The sequence below is a fragment of the Dipodomys spectabilis genome, unplaced genomic scaffold (genome assembly GCF_019054845.1).
Source record: "Dipodomys spectabilis isolate Male_0828 unplaced genomic scaffold, ASM1905484v1 ptg000019l, whole genome shotgun sequence".
NCBI lineage: Eukaryota > Metazoa > Chordata > Mammalia > Rodentia > Heteromyidae > Dipodomys > Dipodomys spectabilis.
Window position 1 is genome coordinate 1,279,643 of NW_024870696.1, and position 18,958 is coordinate 1,298,600.

Consider the following 18,958-nt stretch of genomic DNA (forward strand, 5'->3'; position numbering starts at 1 on the left):
ACTTAGCCTGGAAACTGTCCCACTCAAAAATCAGAAGTGGCTCAAGGCTAGCACTCTACCAATTTGAGCTACAGTGCCACTTCTGATTTTTGAGTCGTTTATTGAAGACAAGAGTCTCATGGCCTTTCCTGCCCAGGCTGGCTTCGAACCATGATCCTCAGATCTCAGCTTCCTGAGTAGCCAGTATTACAGGTGTGAGCCACCAGTGATTTCCTTTATTTTATTCTTAATTTTTATCTTCTAATGGTGCTGGGGTCAAACCTAGAAATTCATATATGTTAGGCCACTGAACTACACTAACAGCTCTAAAAATATCATTTTAAATTAGAAACTCTCTTCATAGACATCCCCCAGCTCCAATCCATTTTTGAATTGACCACTGACTTTCTTGGAATGGTCTAATCAGGTCTGTCAGAGCTCAGGATCCAGGCAGGGCCCTAACTTCTTTCTACCTAATATTACTCTGTTAATGATAGTAAACAGCATAGGACACAGTTGTAAGATGGTACTTTAAGGAATGTGACAAAGCTTGGGTTAAGTGGTGGAGCAGCTGCTTAGAAATAAAACAGAATACCCTCCCATTCTACAACAGTACTAAAAGAACTTGAACAAATACAAAAAAGTATTTTGTGAGGAGCTTTGAAATTACAGTATTTTATCTTTGATGTACAATGAAAATAAAATGCCAATTAGGTTATTTTTCTTTTTTTGTGCCAGTCCAGGAGATATGACTGAAGGCCTGAGCATTGTCCCTGAGATTTTTACCTCAAGGTTAGTGCTCTGTCACTTGAGCCAAATTCCGTTTCTGGCTTTTTGGTGGTGGTTTTTGTTTTTGTCGGTCGTAGGGCCTGAACTCTGGGCCTGGGCACTGTCTCTCAGCTCTTCAGCTCAAGGCAAGCACTCTACCACTTCAGCCACAGTGCCACTTCCGGCTTTTTCTGCTTATGTGGTGCTGAGGAATCGAACCCAGGGCCTCATGCATGCAAGGCAAGCACTCTACCACTGAGCCAACTTCCTAGCCCACTTTTTGGTGTTTTAATTAGAGATAAAGAGTCCCAACTTGGGCTGGCTTTGAACCATAATCTTCAGAACTCAGCCTCTTGAGAAGCTAGGATTACAGGCATTGGCCTGGGTTATTTATTAGGCTGGGTTACTTACTTTTTTAATTTAAAATTTTATTATTTTTTACAGACAGTCCTGGGGCTTGAACTCAGGACCTGGCACTGTCCCTTAGCTTTTTTGCTGCTAGTGCTCTACCACTTGGGCCACAGCTCTACTTCTGGCTTTTTAGTGGTTAATTGGAGATAAGAGTTTCATATACTTTCCTGCTGGGAATTGCTTGAATCGCAATCCTCACATCTCAGCCTCCTGGGTAGCTAGTAAAGTGCTTCTTGGACAATGTTATCCTTCCTTTTCTTTTCCCCATTTTACCCCTTCTGTTCCTGTTCACAAGTTATAGTTCATTTTTCACAATGAATACAGTGACTTCATTTACTCACCCTTCCTCCCTCAATTCCTATGCTCCCTTAATTTTTATTTTTTGCACCGTTGAGGATTTAACCCAGAGCCTCTATCAACTGAGCCACACTTCCTAGTCACTTGCCTACTTTTTAAAGAAAATCAAAAACAAAAGTCAAGTTCTAATATCACTCTGAAAAAAAAAACTGAGCAAAAAATGCTTCAACAGATAGTAAGTAATGCTACAAAGCCTCTTTAATTAACACTGGTACAGGTGTTAATAGATACTAGAACAGAAAATCCAGAAACAAACTCAAATTTGTGTAGAAGTCTGTATAAGATGAAGAAAATGTTCTCAAATCATTAGAGAAAAGGTGAACATAAAGAGAAAACCTCTGTATTTAAAAAAAAAAAAAAAAAGCTCATGCCTGTATGTAATTCTAGCCACTCAGGAGTCTTGAATCTGGAAGATCAAGGCTTGATGTCAGCTTGGAGTTGGAGGACAGAGAAGAGGAAAAGAACAGAAAAGTCTTCAAGACTCCAATTTCTAGCAAAATGCTGGCTTGTAAGTTTGGTTGTAGTGTAGCTGTGAGCAAATAAGCTGTGAGCAAATAAGCAAATAAGAGTTTAAGCCCTGGGACTAGCACTTTAAGATAAATAAAAAAGATGTTGGTAGTGGTTGGGGGGAGATGTATGGCTCCACTGCCTAGCAAGCATCAGGAGCTGAGTTCAAACTCCAAAACTGCTTTAAATAAAAAAAGGAAAGAAAACAACAGCAACATAGGAGATGTATATCAAAAGGATTGGGGTTTGAAGCCAGCCAAGGCAAACAAATTCCAGAGACCTCAATCTTCAATGAATTAAAATTGAGTGTGGTGGTGTATGCAAGCCAACCCAGCTACATGGGAAGCATAAATTAGGAGCTGTGGCCTGGTCATAAATGAGATACCTTATATGAAAAATTACTAAAGCAAAAAAGGGATGTTGGCAGGACTCAAATGGTAGAGTACCTGTTATCATGCACAAGGCTCTGAGTTCAAACCTTCATGCTACCAACCTCTCAACTATTAAAAGTAATACTAAAAATATCAAGAACTTAATAGAAAACAGCACAATTTTTCCTATGTCCTAGAAACAGCTTTAAGAAGACATGAACCACAATTTCTTTTTGTATACCCAAGCCTGGCATATAGTAGAGATTCACAAAGTGTTTACTGAATTAATTTTATAACTGGTGGCTTTTACATTCGGTTAAAAACATGAAAATTATTCCTATAAAGTTAATGATTTGTAACAGCCTAAAGTAATCTGACTTAGGTTCCTAAGATTAGTTGACAGTAGAAACTAAGTTATCTCTAATGTTTCAAAAAAGAGTAGGTCCAGAAAGCAAAAACTACAGAGTAATAACTTAAACTCACAGGAATGTGCTGTCTGTTGATCAAAGTAAGTCCAGTATAGTAAATAACAAAGTTAGCACTGTCATCTTTAAAATCAAAGGACAATATGTATAATTAGGGGTGTAACAAAGGCTTATTCATTAGAGGCTTATACATAAATTAGTCAAGAAGAACTTCAGGTTACCTTCTACCATATTACCATCCTTCTGAAAAATCCTCTCCTCACACCACTGACAGTGGATCAGGTATTGAATTTTCTTGGCTGTCTCATCTGCTGAAGTAGGCCCCCTCAATACTCTCACAACAACCAACACAAAATGTTCCAAAGCTACTGCAAACAGTACTTCTATGCCTTTGTTGCATCGTGCTGCAGCTCTATAAAATTAAAAGAAATTATTTTGAGAACTTAAGTTTCCTCTGGCGTAATACTGACAACAATTCTGGATGGTAAACGATGGGTAATCATGGAAAATTAAATTTTTAGTAGCAGAGCTTTTTAAAAGATCATTACTGTAACTTTTATGCAAATACAGGGAATAAAGGATCCTTGTCAGGTCTTCAGTTTTTAGACACTTTCCTGTATCCTAACTTTGCAACAGGGCTATCTTTGCAGGTTTTCAGCTTCATCTCTTCTTGTCCTGTAATCAGTAACTTTCTTCCTGTTTTTTCCTACAAAAATTTCTTCCTAATATATATTGAGTACTGACTAGATGCTGTTGTTGTTATGCTAGCTGCTGAATTTTCAGTCAAAATGAATAATCAAAGTTATTTCTACAATTAATTTCTAACTTTTTGGATTAAGACCTACTACATATACCACTTCTAAATCTACAGATGTTATATTTCTTAATATGCACATATATCTTTGGCATGCATAAACTGTGCATCAGTTTTCAGTAACAGGAATGATACTGAAAGTACATGAAGTCATATGATAATAATAATAAATAATGGTGATGATGATGAAGTCTAATCTAATTAAGTGGAGGTAGGAATTTCCATCTGTATGCTATAGAACTTGTTTGAACTAGTGAATGAGCTGGCTGGTCATCACATTGTATTGTTAAGCTATCTTGCTAGCTTAATAACAATCTGCATGTAACAGGTGCTCAAATAGTCTTCATTTTTTTCAACTACCTAGAAATTCTGACAGGAGAACTTTCTAAGATCAATTTGCAGAATAAAGTGTATAAGTCATAATTTTTATTCAATCTATCTAAAAAACTAGATACAAAACATATTATTTCTAACCTCACAACATTTCTTTTTCCTTTTCAGGTTACTATTTGCCCCATATATTGTTAAAATAGATCTGAAATCAGCTTTTCTGTCTTAAAACTTCAATTGTTCAATAACATGTTAACATGTTAAGGTGGAGAGTACACTAAGTATTTCAGATACAAACTTTTTTTTTTTTGGGGGGGGGGGAGGGGTCTGGTCATGGGGCCTGAAGTCTGGGCCTGGGTGCTGTCCCTCAGCTCTTCAGCTCAAGGCTAGTGCTCTACCACTTGAGCCACAGCGCCACTTCCAGCTTTTTTCTTTTTGCTTATGTGGTGCTGAGGAATCGAACCCAGGGCTTCATGCATGCAAGGCAAGCGCTATACCACTGAGGCACCTTCCCAGCCCTCAGATATAAACTTTTTGTGCGTGCTGGTACTAAGGCTTTAACTCAGGGCCTGGACACTGTCCCTGAGCTACTCTGCTCAAGGCTAGTGCTTTCTACCACTTGAGTCACAGCTCCACTTCTGGCTTTTTGGTAGTTAGTTGGACATGGACTTTCTTGCGTGAGCTAGCTTCAAAATTCGATCCCTAGATCTTAGCCTACTGAGTAGCTAAGATTACAAACATGGGCCATTGGTGCCCCACCAGATATAAACTGTTAAAGTTCTAACAGAACATAAGATTAAAAACACATTTAAACATACCAAATTACCAGAATGGAATATAGAATTTATATCCCAAGCATATTTTGAAAAATAAGACAAATACTCATTTGTAGGATCACTTTCAGTCACTTACTAAATCATACTAGGCACAATGTACCTTGCCACTGCAGCTACCACGATTCTGGCTGCTAGCTCCTTGTAATATTCAGTTCGGACAATGTTACATCCATAGTGTCGCCGGGCAACATGCTGTGCCTTGGCATATAAGGAACTGATATCTGTAGAAGTCACTGATACTATGCCAAGGTTTCTTATATTTCTGAATGCAGAATCTAGATAGTTCACTGATGTTCCAAAAGGGTCTAAGTGTCTAAAATTAGAAAGAAAATGGACAGATTTAAACTCTTATTAGTAACCAAAATAATGATACAAATTTCTAATGGTAAAATTTCTTAAATTCTAAAGCATTTTCCAACCTAGCATGTGGTGGACACACTCGAAATCCAGCAACTTGGGAGGTAGAAGCAGAACTGAGAGAGCTAGAGGCCAGTCTATAACAGGCAATGAACTCTAGATCAATGCCAGCCTGGGCTTCATAATGAAAACCTTGTCTCAAGAAACCAAAAAATAGAAACAAAACAACACTCCCCCCCAATAAAACCCTTTGCAAATTGATTTTAGACACAGACTTCTGTTTTAATATAAGATGACCTATGACATCAAACATGTAAAGATAAATTAGACTAAGAAAATGTGCATGCCCTTACATTTTATTTTAAATGCTAGAAAACTGCCTTATTGCATATGTTAGGCCAATGTTAAAAACTCTATTAAAATAAAAAACAACATATTTTCTTAATTTTTAACTACACTTGACTGACTTCGCCACTCAAAGTTCCAGGACAGTTTAGCAAGTGACATACCAGATCTTTTTCACTTACATGAAATCAAAAGATCTCAAATGCATCAGCACATTCGCATCCATTTTGGTCACCTTAATATTACCAAGATTTTGTTCTTCTTCTCCAAGACAATCTCCGCCTTCCTTCTCCTTACTGTCTACTACCACTTTCAACTTGTTTAAATGGCAGTTTTTCTGAATCAATGTCACAGAATTTTCATTCATGTCATTAATTGTAACTTTGACTGCATTGCCAAGATGTTTTGCCCATTGTAATCCCATTATCCCTTAGGAGATATAGGAAAGAAAACAAGTTTTTTAGCTGTAATTATTGGCGAATAAGAACCATAAAGAATATATAGATAACAAATTCCTTTAAAGTCTTAATATTTTCATAAGTAGCTCTAATTAATCTATTTTTCCTCACTATAAAGTTTCTCAAAAATTACTATAAGAATATGTCCCAAATAAGAGTTTTTACTAATATTTCTTATAATTTTTAGATGCTTCTTGTTCAAATATGTATGTTTCAGTTCATGGAATAGATTGTTGTTGTTCTGTTACTTACAGTGCAATAAGATATGCCTAATATACAATATGAATAAAGGTGGGGTTACTCTGCTAGAAAGGAGGAAGGGAAGTTGCAGTCCTACTGCTGAAGTTTACCTCTAAGCACCAAAATACACAAATAACTTTCTCAGACCAAAAATTTCAAATAGTGCACAAAAGCTTGCTTGTGAATGAAAAACCATTTTTCATATATAAGCAAATGATTGAGAAGAATTCAACCCAAAAAGCACTTTCGCACATGTTTTTCACAGCCATTAGATTGGTCATAAAGAACATTCATTCACTAGGTATGTTGACATAAGCCCAGCCAATACGTATCAGAAGATCTCCTGTGTATTAGAAACACTATCTTCTCCCTATTATGTCTCATGAATGGAAATAATATGTGTATCTATTGTATGTCATAGACATTAAATATATTTTTTTCATCTCTTCCCAATAAACTTGTAAGACCGAACATCCTCACTTCAGGGATGGAAAACATACAAAATAGCTACTACAAACCTGATAGAAATTTCCAAAGGCCCATTAAAAAGTAAAGGTTAGAAGTTGGATATGGTAGCTCAAGCCTGTAATCCAAACTACTTGGGAGGTGAAGACTGGTGGATCATAGTTTGAGGCCAGCCTGGGCAAAAAGTTTTGCACATCTGTTATGCCAGCTATGGGGGAAGCACAGATAGGAGGATCATAGACAAGACTAGCTCAGGCATAAAGCAAGACTTTATCTCAAAAAACAAGTAACACAGAAAAGACTGATGGAACGGCCCATGCCATAGAGTACCTAGCAAGTGCAAAACCTGAATCCTAACTCCAGTCCAGAATAAGGGCAAAGAGAGTGTGAGAAAAAATACTGAGAAAAAAATAATATGAAGGACATATTGAACTGGGACTTTTGGCTCCAGTCTCTCTTTTAACCACTGTTTTTCTCCTCAGGACAGAGCGTAGGAAGGGCAGTTTACAAATGCTCTCACCCTTTGGTTCAAGATTTCCCAGTGTGCAATATAATCTTAAGACTTGGATGGGTAGTACAAGTGGCTTTTTTTTTTTATCATCTTTTATATTTCTATTATCTTTTATTTTTAAGTCCTTTGGAAAAATAGTCTCAATTTCAAAACTGAAGGCTAGGCAATGATCAGCACAACATAAAAGACCTATCAGTTGCTCTTAGTTACATTAAGTATCCTTGAAATAATTCCTTATTGAATCTGATTAAACTACCAATATTAAAAATACAATTAACAGAAGACCATGTTACATGTGCCACGGCAATAGAATCAAGAGAAATTTAGATGGTTAGACATTACAGGTCAAAGGTTAACACACACACACTCTCTCTAAGGACAGAAGGGAATATGGATTAGGAAGGGACTTAGACATCATCAAACAATTTAAAATAATATATTCTGAAGCTGGGTGCAGGTGGCTTCCACCTGTAATGTTAGTTAATTGGGAAGCTGAGAGTGGGATCATGATTTGAGACCAGGCTTGGGTAAAAGGCTCATGAGACACCCTTCTGAACTCATAATAGCTGGTGCAGTGCCTGCCATTCTAAGATACTTGGAAGGCCAGCCTAGGAAGAAAAAGTCTCTGAGACTCCATTTCCATAGTGGGAAGTAAGCTATGATGTTCCAGTTTGTCAATCCAGAAATGATGGGAAAGTTAAAGTATGATTTTAGGTATATTAATGGTATTATTTCTTAAAAAGTCCTTACCAGAGGTGGGCATGGTAGCACATGCTTGTAATCCTAACACTTGGGAGGAAAAAGCAAGATTTTGTCTTATTTTTATTAGCAGGTGCCAGTGGCTCCCCATGTACAATGGACCTGTTCACGAGGCTGAGACCTGGGTTCAAAACAAGCTTAGGCAGAAAAGTCTTCGAGGTTCTGACTCCAATTAGCCAGATACAAGCTGGGCTGGTTGAACAAACAAGCCAAAAAAGAGTATCTAGCCCAGATTTCAAGCCATGTACAAAAAAAAGTTTTTTAGCTGGGTGCCGGTGGCTCATGCCTGTGATCTTAGCTACTCAGGAGGCTGAGATCTGAGGATCACGATTCAAAGCCAGCCAGGGCAGGAAAGTCCATAAGACTCTTATCTCCAGTAAACCACCAGAAAACCAGAAGTGGCACTGTGGCTCAAGTGGTAGAGCGCTTGCCTTGAGCTGAAGAGCTCAGGGACAGTGCCCAGGCCCAGAGTTCAAGCTCTATGACTGACCAAAAAAAAAAGTTATTTTTTAAAAAATAAGTTTTTTATGGTGAAAATACTATATAGAGGGGTAAAAAAGTTATTTTTTAAAGATACAATATCCATATAAATATGCTAAAATATTGGACAAATAAAATGGGATTCAAAAAATCTTCTTTACTTACCAGTGGCTCCAAAAGCATCTAGACATTCCAAAGGTTTTCGTTCCTCAGCCAAAGCAGCCAATGTACAGAAAATTAGCTGCCTAAAAGGAAGTAATAGTCTGAAATAATTTTAGGTTACTATGGCTTCCTCACTTATAGACCTTTGAAAAGTGGTCTGATTATATATGCCTAATTTAATAATACAAGACCTAAAAATTGGTGAAATTAAGCTATGACTGCTTTCTAATTAACAAGCATTCATTTATTTTTTAATAAAACTTAGCCACAAAAGTACAAGCCTATTCAAGTTTAATTACATAAAGTAAGTCTATTTTGCTGTCTAACAAAGAAACTGGCTTTGTACCTAAAAGGAAACCATTAATTTTGAGAAAATGTTACAGTAGGTGATTGTCATTTTGTATCATTTTCACTCTTAATATTTTAGTAAATAGGAACTTAAAAGGTTTCTTTTCACTATTTTAAACTCCCCATAATTCTATTTTGAATTGATCTTACCGATTTAGTTTCATTTTCGGATTAAAATAGGAATCTGTTTTCTGAGGTATAGAATAGTTAGGACAAACTTGTACATCTGTATCTGCTTCCTTCAAAATTTCATTTGATGGTTTAGTAGTAGACACTATTATGAAAAAAAATATATTCAGGGAAATATAAGATATTCCAAACATTTAAAACAATATATATATACAAAAATAACTTATTAGATTATTTTGTATTAAAGCAAAAGGTTGGTAGATAAAAAGAAACCAAACAAAAACTAAAAACAAGATTTATTTATCAATGTCTCTAGAAAAGAGCTGGACCTAGATATTGGATGAATAGAAGAAAATGTATTCTTAAAATCTGGACTGCTTAGCGTAACAATAGCTGTATTATTGTACCAAAGCACAGTCATGCTAAGATAACATAAAACCTTGTAGTATCTTCATGATTAATCAAGTACTACATTGGGTTTGTATAGTTGGTTGCTAAATACATTTTACTGTGATATAATCATTAGAAAATAAATATCTGCATGATTGTATTCCATCAGTTTCAGTGACTAAGTAAAAATCACTATTTTTTTTAACATTCTGACCTTCAGAATAATTTCTCATAATTTTAAACAAAAATTATATTTAGATGGCTATACGTAGTTTTAAAAAAAAGTACATATTAGCCAGTGGCTCAAACCTCAAAACCTGTATTCCCAGGATTCTTATCTCCAATTAACTGCCAAAAATCCAAAAGTGGAGCTATAGCTCAAGTGGCAGAGGGCTAGCCCTGAACAAAAAGCTCAGAGGCAGCAGCTAGGCTCTGAATTCAGGCGTCAGTATTGGCATACACAAAAACCCCCAAACCAAACCATATCAAACCAAAACAAGATATGTATTAGAGGCCTGGTGCCCATGGCACGTGCCTATAATATTAACTATTCAGGAGGCAGAGATCTGAGGATTGTAGTTTGAAGCTAGCCCAGGCAGGAAAGTCTGTCTACAATTAACTACCAAAAAGAAAAAGCCAGAAATGAAACTGTGACTCAGGTGGTAGAGGCGCTATCCTTGAGCACCCAGACCCTGAGGAGTTCAAGGTCCAGGCCTAGCACCCCCCCCCCCAAAAAAAAGATATACACTAGAATACTTAAGCTATAAACTCAAGTAATATAAATACGTATGTATGTTTAAATATTCAAAAATAATGTGTAATTTGTGAGGAAAATAATTGGGTTAATTTTATCTGTGGCATTTTAATGAAATTACATTCAGAAGTTGACAAAACAGCAACCATCTTTCTATACTGCCAACAAAAGTAGCCTTTCCTAATGTTAAGTATTTTTCTATTTCACTGAAGAAGCATGCTTCACATCTCGAGTATCAATAATGGTGAATGAGGTTCTATGAGAAATTAAGTGGTGCTTTAGGCCATAGGGCTTATTTAATTTTTGAGATTTGATACCACTCAAAATAAAAGATCTTGGGTGCTGGGAAGGCAACTCACTGGTAGAGCGCTTGCCTTGCATGCATGAGGACTTGGGTTATATTCCTCAGCACCATATAAGCAGAAAAAAGTCGGAAGTGGTGCTGTGGCTCAAGTGGTAGAGTGCTAGCCTTGAGCTGAAGAGCTGAGGGACAGAGCCCAGACCCATAGTTCAGACCCTAGGACCAAAAAGTAAATATATTTCTTTGCATCTTTTAGTTATTGTGCAATAAGTATAACACAGTTACTGATTTAAAAGCCATTAGTAGGAATAATCTGTCAAGTTATATGTGGTTGAGTGTCACATGTGTTTTTGTGAAGGCAAACTCTTGTTGTATAGTGTAGATGGCCTTGAAATCACAATCCTCTCCTCTTGCCTCAACTTCCCAAGTGCTGAGATTATAGGCAAATACCACCAAGCTTGGCTTATACCATTTGTCAGAATCTGTTGAGAATAGCTCTAATGTTATTGGAAACATCACACAATAAAACAAACATTAGTAGTCAACTAAATGATTTAGTTAAATCAATATACATTATCTAAGGGTCTGCAAAGAACAACTAGATTATTAAAATTTAAGGACCTACTTGCTAATATGTTAGCGAGATGGCTCAACTTACCAACAATGTACCTGGACTTAGTCTCTCCTTTATTCACATGGCGCCTAACATGCCCTAGCATGTCAGTCCTTCTGGTGATAGTTGCTGAACAAATGATACAATGGTAGTGGGCACCCATCTTACTGGATATCTATCAAACAAGAATTTTTATAGATTAGTAAAATAGTGAACTCCACGTTTAAAGTTGCAAATATACTGAGTTTGTCTTAAGATGTCTTAAGATGGTATAGAAGATGTTAAAGTATGCCATATGATTGAAAGGATAACTATATTACATAAATTTATATGTTTCAAAAATCATACTTACAATAGGCCACAAGTAACTGAGTTTGGGAGGAGATATGCTTTATTTTACCTTTGTAAAGTAATGATACTATGCTGATAAAATAGGTGTAGATAACTGGAAGGGCAGAGATAATAGTAAAATGTACAGTAACTAGGAATAGTTGAGTTTTTTTGTTGTTGTTGGTTGTGGAGGTTGAACTCTGGGCCTGGGCGCTGTCCCTCAGCTCTTAGGCTCAGGGCTTGCACCCTACCACTTGAGCCACAGGGCCACTTCCGGCTTTTTTCTGCTTATGTGGTGCTGAGGAATCAAACCCAGGGCCTCATGCATGAGAGGCAAGCACTCTACCACTGAGCCAACTTCCCAGCTTGTTTTGAGTTTTTAACATTCATTACCTTTGCTTTTTCATTTATGTCTTGTCCACTTTTAATTTTATATTATATTATTTATTTATTTATTGTCGGTCATAGGGCTTGAACTCTGGGCCTGGGTGCTGTCCCTCAGCTCTTCAGCTCAAGGTGAGCACTCTACCACTTGAGCCACAGAGCCATTTCTGGTTTTCTGAGTGGTTTATTAAAGGCAAGAGTCTCACGGACTTTCCTGCCTGGGCTTGCTTTGAACTGTGATCCTCAGATCTCAGCCTCCTGAGTAGCTAGGATTATAGGTGTGAGCCACCAGCGCTTGGCTTATAATTTAATTTTTACTGATAGATGTATTTAGCAACCACTTCTTAAGACTTCTGAAAACTTGAGCCAGTTCAAATTCACTAGAGGGTCAATGTTGAGAACATAAGTAGTAGTATTTTTCCAAGTAAGCAATTCTTCAGAATTTCTCTTTTTTGCTGAAAATATCAACGATATTACCACCAACAAAACCCTACTCCAATAGCTCTTCATTAGTTTTTTGTATTTTTACCAGTCCTGGGGCTTGAACTCAGGGCCTGGGCACTGTCCCTGAGCTTTTTTTGCTCAAGGTTAGCACTCTACTACTTGAGCCACAGCACCACTTCTGTTTATGTGGTACTGAGGAATTGAACCCAGAGCTTCATGCATGCTAAGCAAGAACTCTATCACTAAGCCACATTTTGAGGGCTACTTCCTATTTACTTGCCACATTTTAGCAAATCTGTTTCTTTTTTTGAGACAGTGCTCCCTATGTAGCCCAGGCTGAGTCTATATAGCTCAAGCTATACAACTCATAATACTCTTTCCTGTGTCTATAGTGCTGGGAACACATGTGTACATCACCATCCTTTACATAGTTTCTTACAGTAACCTAATACTTAAAAAATACAAAACAAGCACCCATCAGCACAAAATGCATTCAGAGTATTACTAAAACATTTTATAGTTTGTGTTCTTTGCAGGTCAAATTTATCTTAAAAATAAAGGTTATTAGTTTTTAAAAGTTATTAGCATTTCTATTTCTTGATTCTTTCAACTTAAAAGGATATATATGGGAAGAATTGGTATGAAATTTAATAAGACATGAGCTTACAAAATATTGAAGTACTTATTCCATGATAAAATTCATTTTCAAAAATATTCTTTACCTAAATTCTCCAATTCAAAATTAACGGATTTTCTTTCCTTTTTGGTTGGTCATGGGTTTGAACTCAGGGCCTGAGGGTGTCCCTGAGCTTTCTTTGCTCAAGGCTAGCACTCTACCATTTTGAGCTCTACTTTTGGCTTTTAGGTGGTTAATTGGAGATAAGTCTCACAGACTTTCAGGTCCTGGTTGGCTTTGAAACTAGATCCTCAGATCTCAGTCTACAGGTGTGAGCCACCTGCACCTGCAATGGGTTTTCATTTTGAACACACGAGAAACTTGACTGAAAGTAAAAGCTATAAAGTGAGAAGTTCAATACAACAGTCCTTTCTTCCCAAACACTTCATACTTTTTCAACTATCATCATCTGAAAGCAGGTAAGAATTTTAAGGTAAACGCACTGCTAAACAAATTTTAGTTTTAAAGCAAGAACAGCTTCTTGGCTTTTGGGTAAGATCAAGTGCCTATTTAAAGCAAGAAAACACTGCACTCTCTTTAAAGACAACTGAACCTAAAATAAAAGTCTAGTATCTTATTACCTGTTCTCCAATAATGTTTGGTTTTACTGGTCGACAAGGTAAGTGACAGATGCACATCCTGAAACCTAGAATAAAGAATGAGTGGTTGTCTTATAATTGTTCATTTAATATTCAACTAACATTAAAAACTATAAACAAATTTTATTTGCTACAAATAACTTGTATTTGCAACGTCAAAATTACTTGGAGATTGCTTTAGTTTGTACATGAGATAGGCAGAAACAAATACAGAAAATCAGGATAAATTCTGGTCTTTCATGACTATTTTATCTTGGATAGTCATTTCACATTTTTGGCATTCAGTTTTTTTCTGCCTACTTTAAGCTTTTACATCTTTATCTCATGTTACATTTGTCACTATATTGACTCTACTTCATCTATGACATGGTATGAACTTGTTTTTCTGTTTTTTTGTCAGTCATGGTGCTTCAACTCTAGGCCTGGGCTTTTCAGCTCAAGGTGAGTGCTCTACCACTTGAGCCACAGCGTCCCTTCTGGTTTTCTGGTAGTTAACTGGAGATAAGAGGCTTATGGACTTTCCTGCCGGGACTGGGTTTGAACCCTGATCATCATCAGCCTCCTGAGTAACTAGGATTATAGGCATGGACCACTAGCTCCTAGCTGAACTTGTTTTTCTTCTTACCCTTTTAAGTCCCCTTTGCAAGTTATATTCATTATCTTAAAATGTAAATACTCCTTAGACCTGGCTGGATATGTGACTTTTATCCTTGGTATCTATTTATTCTGTCAGTACCGGTCTTGAACTCAGGACCTGACACTTGCTCTGCCGGTGCTCTACCACTTGAGCTACAACTGCAGCCCAGCTTTTTGCTGGTTTGGTATCTCAAGGACTTTCCTGCTTGCTTTGAATCCTGATCCACCAGGTCTTAGCCTCCTATGTAGCCAGGATTACAGATTTGAGCCATTGGCCTGGCTTTATCCTTGGTAACTTTTAATTGCTTTCATTATTTCTACTATTTTTCTCATGGTAAGGAATCCCAAAATCGCAGCTGTAGTTACTTTTCCCAACTGCCTATTAAGCACCAATGGCTAATCTATGGTCAGTATATCAAAACTTGTCAAGATTAAACTAATTGATTCATTTTTTTTGTTTTCTTTGAAGTGCTAGGGGAAAAAAAAAAAAAAAACCTCAGAGCCTTGTGAACAGTAGGCAAATGCTCTGCCACTGAGCTTCATCCTCAACCCTTTTCAATTCTTCTGGAATATCTTGAAGGTTTTGTTTTTTAGAGGTACTGGGGTTTGAACTCAGGGACTAGCTCTTGCCAGATAGGTGCTTCATCACATGAGCCATACTTCTCTTTTTTCTTCCATCACTTTTTCTACTAGGGTCTTGTATTTATGTCCAGTGCTAGCTGAGACTGTGATCAGACTTAGGCTTCCTACCTAGCTTGGATAACAAGCACATGCTACACTGCCACACTTTTTACTGGCTTAAATGGAGTCTCATGAACCTTTGTCAGGTCTGGCAGGCTCCTAACATCTGCTCTTAAATAAAAATTATAAGCATAAGCAATAGTGCCCAACCTTTCTCTTTTTTTTTTTTTTGGTAACAACAATGACTTAGTCTCTCCTAAACTCAAAGCTTCTAAGCCAACTTTTTTTCTTTTTATGCTTTATATCAAATCACTTTTCTTATGCGTTTATGCCAAACTACTCCAGAACTCAGCCCTAGCTAAGCTGTTTTTTTTTAGATTCATATTTTTATTAGCATATATTAGTTATACAAGTGTGGGGGTAGTTCTTTTTGACACTTGCATACATACATACAATTTACCCAGATCAAACCTACCCTTCCTTCTGTCTCTTTCCATTATCTTTCTTCCCCCTTCTTAAAAGAATTCTAAGAGGTTTCGTCGTTCTGTTTGGAAATATGCACATGCACGTATGTAGTCTTGTGGTTTTAAATGCCATTTACATTCTGGTAACTCCTACATGTGTACATCTAGACCCAACCTCTCCCGTCCTGTAATTTCACATTCATATAACCTCCACTCTGAGGCATCTTAACCTTTGATCTCTAAGTCTGAGGTCCTGGCTTCTTCCAGACATATGATTCTAATGCAGTTGTGTCCAGCTCAGTAAAGGATAACTTCACTTGTCTAGTTTCTCAAGTCTAAGCATCCTCAGCTTTCCTTCACATCTGTTATTCCTTCTACATTCAATATATCTGCAACTTCTCTGAAACTTGCTCATGAAGACAAAAACTATGTCTATTTACCTGAACATTGTGAAAGAACCCAACAGCCTAATGTATCTGAGAAAACACACATCCATGGGTAAGGAAGTAAGGATGATAGCAGAAGAAAATAACTTGGAAACTAAATCTAAATGAAGAATATAAGAGATCTTTTAAGTTAAAGAAGAATTTTCCTTTAGGCAAGAAACCGGAATGATCAGACATTCTTACCTCTCTTTTCTTTCTTACTCTTGAATTACTGGGGAATAAACCATGGCCTTGCTAATACTAGGCAAATAAGTTAACACTTGAACACTGCCCCCAGTTCCTTTATTTTTATATTTTGTTTTTGAAATAGTATCTTGCTAGCATCAAGCTCATGATCCTTAATCCTATGCCTGTGCATAGGATTAACCTATGTGCTGCTACCATGCCCAGATCAAATTAGTCTCTCATTCTTTTTCCCTTAACAATGAGTTATATAATCTTTTATTAGGGTTAATAAGGTAATTCTGGTACAGTTCTAGTTTTTCTAGGTAGGTCATACTAGCTAGTTTGAAATTGCAAACAAGTTCAATAATTTCTATTTCACATGATCATATATGTCTGTGACACTGACACATACACACAGGTGCGCACGCACATGCTCGTGTTTGAGAACTTGTTTCATCCAAATAAAATGCTATAAGGCCTTCCCTATATACTGTTTAAAGAATATACTCTTCCCAGTGGCTATATTACATTTCATGGTATGTAGATGGCATAATTTAGTTAGCTATCCCTTTTAACTCCAAGTTTTGCCATGAAGTATATGGTGTAATTATCTATCATTGCATATCCGTTCTTGTTTATTAATTCTTTGCCTTCTATGGCACTCACAGGAAAGATATATCTATTTTTAAAATTTAAAAGGTATTGCCAGATATTTTTTTTAAAAATGCTATAATACTATCTTAGGATCTAGGAAGTCTTTTAACTTGATATATCTTGGTTTTGATTCTTCAGCTCTGTTCTTTTCTTTATGAGTTTTCTTTTTTTTAATGTATTTTTTTATTGTAAAGATACTGTACAGAGGGGTTACAGTTACATGAGTAAGGTAATGAGTAATTTCCTATTGAGCATTGTTACCCCCTCCTTTGTTTTTCCATTACCATCCCTTTTTATGAGTCGTCTTGTTAAATTTATTTCCCCAAAACATATCATTTCTGTCATTATTATTATTGGTTTATTTTTCTAACTTCTATCAGTAGATATCTTTTTCTGATATTTGTACCAAGTATTTTATTTTTCTGTATTACATTTACTTTGCCTTCAAGATTACAATAGTAGTTGTACTATTCTTCTGCAGAAAGAAAAGTACAAATTAAGACATTGTTCATTTGGCAGAATGAACTTCCAAGGCCAAAGTAACCAGTATAAAGATGTCTAACCAATGGTTACTACACTAAACTTGTGTCATATACCCACTGTATGCTTATGCTCTCTTTTATTAAATAAATTTAAAATGAGACATTAAATCCTTCATAATTTATAAAATTGTTTGATTATATTTACAGAAAGACTTCAAAACTGGTAAAAATGTTGAATATCATATACATCATTTTATCCTAAGGAGAAAAATACCAACCTTCGTATTCAACTGAGACTTTCCAGTGTAAATTCTGAAGGTGACGACGAAGCTTATGACTATTACAAGCTCTGAATTTTTCCTTAGGGCACAATGGACAAGCTTGTTTATTCCCTTAAAAAGAAAAAAAACTAATAAAATACAACATATACTAGGTTACTAATGACTGGATTCAACTACAAAGAACAGACTTCTCCATGCTCCTCTCCTAATTCTTAGTTAAATGTTCTTTAAGGAAAAATCATTTTCCCAGACCCAGGAAGTAGCAGCTTATAACCATGGTTGCACATCATCAGCAGTTGAGCTTTGTACCTTAAAGCTCTCTCCTCTCTGTGGTTTGCTGATGCTTTTGCCACTGGTACAGAGAAGTCATGGAAATGATCATCTATGTAATATTCCCTAGAGTCAAAGTGATCACCATAGGATTTTGGATAGGAGAAAGGCCAGCCCTGATCAGACTCATGGAGTGGGATAAGGGTTGGGAAGAGATACAAAAGCATCCTGTATTATTTCTCTATTACTTTGGCAGCAGCAAAGACAATTAACACACAATGTTACAATAACAGAAGACAGAAATAATTACCAATGTAATTGCTATTCTGAGGCATAACACATGGTTGGGAACCTGAATATAACTATATTATCAGATTTATAACTTTGTCCTTATTCATTACAGCACATTCCTGACAAGATTATGGATCATCAAACCTTGTCTTAATTATAAATGTAATGTCCTTCAAAGAATTCAAATCCCAAATTCTAATTTGTGTAAGCATCAAGATATCAAATTTATGTTTAAAGCAATGAAATATAGAGAAATTATCAGTAATTCACTTGATCATTTTAACTCAACAAGTATCTTTCATATACATCAAGAAATCTTGCACCAATGACCTTAAATTATCTTGCATGAGATTTCTTTTACATAAAATAATTTTAACATCCATATTATTTAAAGTGCTGTTTGGAGAATCTCTGTAACTTGTAGATAATACAATTTCTTGCCTTACAGAATACACAGGCCTTAAATATACACGAGATTGTAATTTCCTTGATGAGGTAAAAAGAAATTATTGTATAAGACTTTTACAAATAGAACGTATTACTTTCCTGGATTAAATTATTTTACTTCTGTTCTTCTGTTCTTGTTCAATAAGAAGAAACCTTCTTTTTTGCGGGGGGTGGGGGAGTGGGGAGTTGTGGGCTTGAACTTTGGGCCTGGGCACCATCCCTGAGCTCTTCAGCTCAAGGTGAGCGCTCTGCCACTTAAGCCATAGCACCACTTCTAGTTTTCTGGTGGTTTACTGGAGATAAACCTTGGCTTTGAACCTCGATCCTCAGATCTCAGCCTCCTGAGTAGCTAGAATTACAGGCTCCTGGTGAAAACAACCTATTCTAAGCAAACTGTTTTCATGAGCTGAAAGGTAACAACTCAGAGGGAAAAAATTCCCCAAATGGAATTACCTGCATCAAGATTATCTGAGTTCAATGAACTGGTAGAATCAAAGTCTCCTTCAGTTACAAAAGCTAGCTTCTCTAGATCAGCAAGCTGCCTTTGAATTGAGATGTGTTTCTCTGAAAGGAAATTTAAAGAGTTAGAAAATCACAT

General features: G+C 36.4%; 1 protein-coding gene across 6 annotated transcripts in view; it reads right to left on the minus strand.

Moving 5' to 3' along the window:
• Positions 1-18,958, minus strand: part of Trmt1l (tRNA methyltransferase 1 like) — a 31,150-nt gene that overhangs the window by 6,683 nt on the left and 5,509 nt on the right. For 3 of the 6 annotated variants that reach the window (XM_042674703.1, XM_042674701.1, XM_042674700.1), the window contains 9 exons: positions 18,814-18,924; positions 17,350-17,463; positions 13,526-13,590; positions 11,156-11,285; positions 9,074-9,197; positions 8,579-8,676; positions 5,683-5,929; positions 4,899-5,111; positions 3,040-3,230 (listed from right to left, as the gene is read on the minus strand). In XM_042674703.1, the coding sequence (XP_042530637.1) occupies positions 3,040-3,230; positions 4,899-5,111; positions 5,683-5,929; positions 8,579-8,676; positions 9,074-9,197; positions 11,156-11,285; positions 13,526-13,590; positions 17,350-17,463; positions 18,814-18,924 (1,293 nt within the window). Of the gene's footprint in view, positions 1-3,039; positions 3,231-4,898; positions 5,112-5,682; positions 5,930-6,716; positions 6,836-8,578; positions 8,677-9,073; positions 9,198-11,155; positions 11,286-13,525; positions 13,591-17,349; positions 17,464-18,813; positions 18,925-18,958 lie in introns of those variants that run through there. The other 3 variants (XM_042674702.1, XM_042674699.1, XM_042674704.1) reach the window with 2 other exon arrangements.